At 38.2% G+C, this 7,964-nt stretch overlaps 1 protein-coding gene across 2 annotated transcripts in view; it reads right to left on the minus strand.

Annotated features, from left to right (window-relative positions):
- LOC113172767 (general transcription factor IIF subunit 2-like) overlaps positions 1 to 4,795 on the minus strand; it is a 29,905-nt gene extending 25,110 nt beyond the window's left edge. Inside the window, exons 1-4 of one of the 2 annotated variants that reach the window (XM_026375789.1) lie at positions 4,668 to 4,795; positions 4,355 to 4,428; positions 4,142 to 4,160; positions 3,594 to 3,738 (exon numbers count right to left, since the gene is read on the minus strand). In XM_026375789.1, coding sequence (XP_026231574.1) covers positions 3,594 to 3,738; positions 4,142 to 4,160; positions 4,355 to 4,428; positions 4,668 to 4,721 — 292 coding nt within the window. In that variant the 5' untranslated portion in view covers positions 4,722 to 4,795. The remainder of the gene's footprint in view (positions 1 to 3,593; positions 3,739 to 4,141; positions 4,161 to 4,354; positions 4,429 to 4,667) is intronic. The other variant, XM_026375790.1, reaches the window with a different exon arrangement.
- Between the last annotated feature and the right edge of the window lie 3,169 nt (positions 4,796 to 7,964).

Below are 7,964 nucleotides of genomic sequence, written 5' to 3' on the forward strand. Positions count from 1 at the left end.
GCGTCTGCCGGGTAAATAGAGACTACACACCACCACATCTCGGAGGACATTATCCTACTTGTTTCCAGTGCACTTTCACAGTCAAGCCAGCCATCTGGAGCACTGGCAACCAAATAAAAAAGAAAAAAAAAACACACACACACACAAGGTTTTTTTAACACCTCCTGAATTCTATGTTTCCACGCTCACAAACACAACGATAATACTAAGGATCCTCTATGACGCTGTAATACAAAGCTTTGGTAGGTTTACTTCTGTCTTAATGTTTTTCTTTTAATTAATCCACATTTTTCTTTTTCCTGAAAATTTCAAGAGGTGTTATTTTTGGCAGCAATAACAGACTGAAGTATTAGAAGAAATATAAAAAAAAAAGCATGATCTACAAATCCATGATCACATGTAGGAGGTATTAATGCACATGTAAGTGTGAGTGCATGTAAAGTGCTTGAGGGCGGTGATAGCATAAACCTTGTGGCTGTTGGATGCACACTGATGAGGAGAGAGCTTTATTTCAAGAGATACAGCTGAAGAGAAATAATCTGTTCTCATGCCAGTAACATACAAATATTCTAATTTATTCTAAGTTTAGCTGGGTTTATTGTATATTAAAAATGGACTAAACATATATAATGCAGTCTAATCCAAGCATCATGCAGTAAAGCTACTCGAAAGTCTAGATGAACTAGTGGGGGGAAAAATCTATTATTATATAGTGTATGAGGATAGTATAAGTAATAAGTATATTCAGTATCCGTGCAATTTCAAACAAAAAATTAGATTTAGACCAAATTCCACTCTTCTTAATGATGTGAAGAGTAATTTGTGACCAATATCTCTTTGCTCCATTTTACTTTACTTTGTTACACAAGTTTCCATCAAAAACATTTCAAAGGATTGCATAATATTCTCTGATTCGAAATACTGCAGGATAAATTTGTTCGTTGTGGACACAAGGTTGCACAGGAACCGGGATGTGGTTTATATCTGTGGGCTGAATATTTTTGTATTTTAATAATAAGATTAGATCACGGTTAGCTAACAGCATGAATTGCACTCATCGAGAGCAAAAGCAAAGTGCTCAAATGTCCATTACAGAGTTTGTCGTGCTACGTGCTCTGCTGCAAACAGAAATAATCTCATTGATGTGCTCCTGTTTTGCCTGGACCTTGTTCCGCCGTCTCCTCAGCCGCTTAATGACAATTATTTTAATGTTTTCCTGTCTTGTTGCTCTTGGCTCATCATTTAAATCAACACACTAGTACATTCACGAGAGGTTCCATTTGCTGCTTGTGCAGAAATACAACTCCAGAGCTCGACAGTAATTTAATTGCGTTTCTGCGTTTCCTTCCCTCCTCACTGTAGAAGGTCAAAGTTTCGATTCACATATCAGGGGGATTGTTCTTTTGCTCATATCGGAAATTCACAACACAGCATTATCAATTCACACAGTGAATCACAGCCCTTCAGCACTTGGAAACACTGGACAAGGCTCTAGTTAGAATATACAGAGCAAAAAAAACATAGGAAATGTCCTCCAACCAGCAAAGTCGTAAAATTAACTGGTCCCAACATAGACGTGACTTTAAATGTATGTCCACACTATGGTTTAGCTCCAGTGCTCAGTTCCAGTAAAAACGACGACTTAATCAATACTTTTCAAACCCACTAGGGAAAGGAAACCACTCATTATCTTTAAAAAAAAAAAAAAAAAAAAAAACATTTACTGCAACAGCCATCCACACACACACACACATACACATACACACACACACACACACACACACACACACACACACACACACACACCATAAACTGAAAGGTCTAGTATGTATATTTTACAGTACATTTTGCATTTTGCTCCTGTCCCTCAGTATGTGTCATGCTTTATGTGCCGTCACTCCAGGTGAAATCACACTTGTAGCCACTTTTACTCCAAACTACACTAGAAAACTGTACACTGCTAAATATTTGCATTTGTGGATTGAGTTCTGGCAGCTTGTACTTTGTGCATTAAACTAATTTAGCCACGATTCAAAACATGTTTGTTCTTTTAATGGCATTAACACCCAATTATGTGTAATCTTTGAGGTGTTTCATCATTACTGGCACCCTGGGAGGCACAGAATTTCTCTTGACATTTTGCTGATTTCAACAGCCTGCCTCCTGCTATTTATTTAGCATTTAGCTAAATTAAAGTTCTCACTTAATCACTGGAACTTTTTTCTTTTTTTTTTTATCTTTGACTTTATTCCCTGTTGAATAATCTTCAAAGAGTGAATACACCTACCTCGTTATTATTATTATGTTCTGTTGCTCTGCTAAAAAATGAATTATTAAAAGTGCCTCTTTAATTTATCGTAATTCTCAGGTCACATGCTCTTAGACACTGAATCATCCAGCTACAGTATTCTTAAGATCTGTGTCTGATGCAAATCCCTGCAAATCGCTTTGGCTCAGCAAGCAGTATGACACATCATGCCTGGCAGCAAACATCTTCCATAAATCAGTCACTCATGAATTTTACAGTGCAATCAGAGTAGAACGCATCAACAACAGCTTTCCCAAGCAAGAAAGTGCAACAAACTAGAAGAGTAAGACTACTATCCTTTTTTTTTTTTTTTTTTTGGTGGGGGTGACGGGGTTGTTTTTTTGTTTTTGTTTTCTCTACTCGCTGTCAATAAAGCAGCTTTAGGATTATTTACAGGTAGCAGAAAAACATTGCTTTTAAGGTGGATTTCTGCTGGTTCTGGTTGATTTAACAAGAAATCAATGTGGAACATTACCATAAGAGGTTTTTCTTCTGGGTAACTGCAACATCTGAATAAAAGCATGTACACTATTTGTTTCTTTGTTACAAGCAAATACACTTTTCCCGTCTCCCACAATCTGTGCTGCATAGAAGACGCTGTTTGATGCCTACGTTTGATCTGCAGAAACAGTAAGAGTTATAGACGCCATTTTTATGCCATTATCGTGCAGGTCGTGACTTATTCTTTGATTACTTCAGGCCTGTTCTCATTTTCCCGTTGGGAAGGTCGGTCTCAGTCTTAATTAATCTATTAAACCTAGTGCGTTGTATAGTTGAGGACATTGCTGTATAATCTCTGAAACCAGTGCCTCTCTCTAACCTACTGTTTGTTCCCTCAAGCACATTAGAGCCCAAGTTGTGTGCAGCTCTTTCTCTCTCTGTCTCTCTCTCTTACTCCCTGCCCTCTCTGGCTGTCAGGGTCTCATTCTTGTTGCTTTGATCTGGATCTTCGTCCTCCAGGACTCCCAGACATATCCTTGTGTGTGTGTGTGTGTGTGTGTGTGTCTCACTCGCTTTCTCTCCTCTGTTCTCACTGGGTTGTATTTTCATCTTTGTCCTCTTGGGTGTTTCTTTCTTTCGCCTAGATGTGAATAGTGTGCTTGAGTTTTGCCTCTGTGTAGTGTGTTGTCTGTCCTGCAGGAGGTTGTGTACTGTAGCTTAGATCCTGCATGATGGTGGCATCTGGAAGATGCTCGACAGTTTGTGATATCATTTCATATCATACAGTATGTAGCCCAATAGACACAGAAAGACGAGTCCTGGAACCACTGAGTTGCCGACTGACCTGCGTTGCTCTGGCTAAAGACAGCCATAGTCTGTCCACCCACTGTGTGCATAGTGAAGGGATAATCCTTTGGGACCTGCAGCAATCCATCCGTCTCCCCCACAGCTCCCAGGGCAGCCAGCTCCTCATTCAGGCTGAAACGTACCTGACACAAACACAGATAAGTCAAGACGCTGCTGACTAATCACATATTAGCCACCTACGCTTTGATACACCAGATAAGGTCAAACATGATATAATGAAACTTTATCGATCCCTGTGAAGAAGTTGGGTCAGAGCGGCAGCAAACAGTGACGAGCTAAAACAAAGAAGAAACAAGAAAGTGCATGGAAAAGGCACAAGGTGACATACAGTAAATCGGTTATATATGATGTGATTCTGTGGCACAGAAATGGCCGAAAAGAGTTATTAGCAACAAATAAGTAAGAGTTGTGCCAACTGAATCTAAGACATGGGTGTTTATAACCAACTAAATCGGTGCAAAGGGTTTAAATAAGGTCACAGAGGTCAGTCACTAACTGATCTGCTGCAGTATGAAGCCGTCTCACCTCTGTTTTGCCTTGCTTCCTGTCAAGACAGAAAAACACGCGTTACTGATACTCATCCATTATTAACATACATGACGGGTTTTTGCTTTAAGAAATTACTAAAATAGTTTTTACATTCTCAAAACAGCAAACGAACCTCCTGCAGTACAACTAGTTCACTTTTCTTTTCTTCACATGAGGAGAAAAATACCTATTTCAGAGTGAAGTACATACTTCATTATGGAAATCTTTCCAACTTCTGCCTTTTCTGTGGCCTTGTCCCATTGCTGAGACAAATACTTGGGAACCTGGTGACAGAGGAGGATATAACATTACAGGGTCATTCATGTATTTACTTTTAACAATTAACTAATTATTTTTTCTATTTTTTTAATTGCGACAGGGATAGATCTGGCATTAAATCTACATATACATTGTTTTAATCAGCTGAGTCACGTCTGACCAGGTGTTGATCTCCTGCCAAGGCGACAAGAGCCTGGATTTTGCTGTGACCTCCCTTAAACTGCTCGTTTTCGGGTAAACAAACCTTTACAAGCCACACGCCTTTACTTTGTTTGACTCCAGTCAGATTCACCTCCATTGCATCTGACACAGTTTGCAGCTTAAAGTCGACGAGGGGGGACGATCACGCCTCAATTAGGACGCACGCAAATGAGCTCCAAAATAAAACTTCCTGTTACGCATTTCAAAATAAAACTCAGTCTCCCGATCAACAGCACCAACAAAAAAAAAAAAAAAAAAAATGCAAAACGCAAAAAGGAACAGAGATTAATTTATAAACTGTTTAAATTCTTTGTATGAACGTCATTTTTTTGTTTGTTTATTTTAGCTACATGGGTGGAAAGTGGAAAATGTTTTAATATAAACCTCACCCATGTTATTTTTAATGATGAAATTAAGAAAAACCAAAATCAGAAAGCCCATACTGACAGGTTCCCAACTCTTAACTCAGGTATGTGATTTTGTAAACAGCAGGAACCCCACTTCATAACTGTGTATGTCTTATTCTGGCACAGAAATACACTTGCACGCTGTGCAAAGAGGCGGAAAGGTATGAAAAGTTAAAAGGGGCTCTGCAGCTCATTTCTGCTGTAAAAGGATCTCACATTGCTGCTTCTAACTAAATATTCTTATCATAACTTGAATTTTCAAGAGCATGTAGACTGAGGTTAAATTGCCACAAGAGCTCAACACAGTCTCAGAAGTCCAGACCTCTCGAATCACTGCCCACATCTCTGATTTATTCAATAAAGTGAAACAGAATTAATTCATTCTGATTGTCAGGGCATTACAGAACAGGGTCAAGCAGGGTAACGAATACATAACAGGTGCATACTGTAGGTGGTGTTTTTAGATGGACTGTAGCCCACAAGGTCCTCTCGCTCTTAACATTTAAACCATACCATCACAGCCCATTAGCCATTTCACTCTGTGAAGGCCTGTAATTCACCACCTTTTTTAATACCGGGCTTTTATTTAGCAATTTTCTGCTTCCCTCCATGCCTTTGAAATACAATGAAATGAGTTATAACCATTACCATTTTAATATGATAAAAATGCTCTAAAGTTTCAGTTTCATGTTTCAAAAAAAAGGCACAGTAAACAAAATAAGAAGGCATTGGTAAAATGTGCATTCAAGATTTAATGGAGAATTTCTTTATTCAGATTCTCAATAATAATCAAAATGAACATTGAGCTTTATCATTACACTTGTATATATATATATATATATTTTGTACAGTACTTTTATTTTGTAGTCCTAATTATTTGAAAAGCATGTGCAAATGCAAACCAGTTTGTAACAGAGACAGGTAGCATCACCATGTGGATCAACAGGAAACCTGCACTTTATTTACAATCACACTGCCAGGTGCGGCACATGTGACAGCAACCTCCATTCAGTATAATGTAATGTGATAACCTGAAAAACACCCCTTTCATTTAATAGTTTAAAATCTGTGACGCTCTCTGAAGAAACTCACAGAGGTACAGGGACAACATGCAAACTCTATAACCAGCTGGCAGCGGCAGTACTTACCACTGCACTGACTAAATCTTGCATGTGAATGAACATCCAAACAACCAAATGACAATGATGCATGTGCGTGTGTGTATTAAAAACATTCACTATGTGCTGGATGTCATATTCTCACATCCAGCACATCCCCCTGTTGTAGTGGACATTGCAACAAAAGTTATTAATTGCACAATGTTGCCCTGAGGCAATAAATGAAAAAAGACTATTTCCTTTAGCACATAAATATTAAGAAAACGTGTTTAAAGGAAATAGTCTTTAAATTCTTTACATAATCATGAACATGCATATATTTTATGTAAACCTATGTAACATGTAACAACCTAAGTCATTGAAGTCACTGCTGTTGTGGATCACATGAAGTGGTGAGCCAGTTAAGCGCAGTACAGCACAGTAAGTATTTCACTAAATAAATTATGTATGTAGAGCTTAAGACCAGAGTAAATCAAGATTAGCTTTCAAGGTCATTAACACAAATCACCGGAGTGTGACTTGCATGCATGTAGTGCATTTGCAAAGTGCACCACATCACCACTGTGTCAGGTATATGAAAACACACACAGAACACTGTTTTTTGCTACAGCTAAAGTAATAACTGAATGTTCATGTCTCTTATTTTAATTAATTGATCGATGGCATGAGAGCAAAGTAAATTCTAAAGTGTCAGGAAGTTGTAATATAAATGTATTGTATAATAACTTGATTTGGTTTTGAGACCAAATGAAGATGATCTTACAGTTGTTCAATCTTATTAGACCCTGTGTCTTTCTCTAAACCAATATCACATCCAGACAGATCTGAATCAAAATGATATCACTACTAAGGATCACACAGCTGATTTGTGTGTGTCGCCACCTTTTTTGTATGCGTTGCCACCTTGTGGATAAATACAAGTATTGGACATAGTAGTGTACTGTATGAATGAATGAAATGTTGAACGCATGAATGGATCATTGAGTGAAGAATACCTAGAAAAAAAAATTAATTTTTAGACATTTTTTGTCATTTCTAAATGTATTTACAAATATGTAGATGTTATTCTTTTTTGTTGAAGTCGTCATTTTTCTTCAGTGCATAAAGTGTTTTGTTAAATGAGGGAATATACAGATAGTATATTATAGTAGAGTATAGTATTATTCGCATTCTGTTGATACGGATGTTATTTGTGCTTTCAGTCCGGCCACTTAAACATGAGGCTGCAGAGACTGAAGACTCTACTGAGTTTTCATAAACTTATGCCAGAAATGGTTGGTTAATGGTGTCATGTGGTTGGTTAATGATAAGCAGCACTTTGGGAACTATGCCTAGCCAGATTGCAATGGTATTTTGTGGTTTTCAAAAGATTAATCCAGGTTGGGAAACACTAATCTTTGCTCTGGTTGCATCATCAGGCCAAAATGTCCAGGGTTACCTTAACAGTTTTGCCAAGTAAATGGCAAACATAAGCAAACCGGTCCCATTTTACTGCGCGCTCCCCAGGAACTGTTATCGTTTCCTCTTCTGTTTTTTAACACAGTAACATCAATCAGTAGAAAATTGGCACAAAACTTGCATTTGTGTTCCCAAGGAGATTATTTATTTTAATGTACAATGCCTTCTTCTCTAGCATGCCCCTGACCTCCATGTAGAGATTCTGCACCTTTTCGTTTTTAGGGGGCAAAAGACTTTGGCAGTTGGCCTGTACGGCCGTATGTCTTTGTCTTCCTCTGCCCCCAGTGACTCAGCGGTGTTGCCTAGAACAAACCAGCTGTAGTTCTGCAAGACAAAGATTTCACTCAGAGAAAAGTC

This window comes from Anabas testudineus, chromosome 21 (genome assembly GCF_900324465.2).
Source record: "Anabas testudineus chromosome 21, fAnaTes1.2, whole genome shotgun sequence".
In the NCBI taxonomy this organism is placed as follows: Eukaryota; Metazoa; Chordata; class Actinopteri; order Anabantiformes; family Anabantidae; genus Anabas; species Anabas testudineus.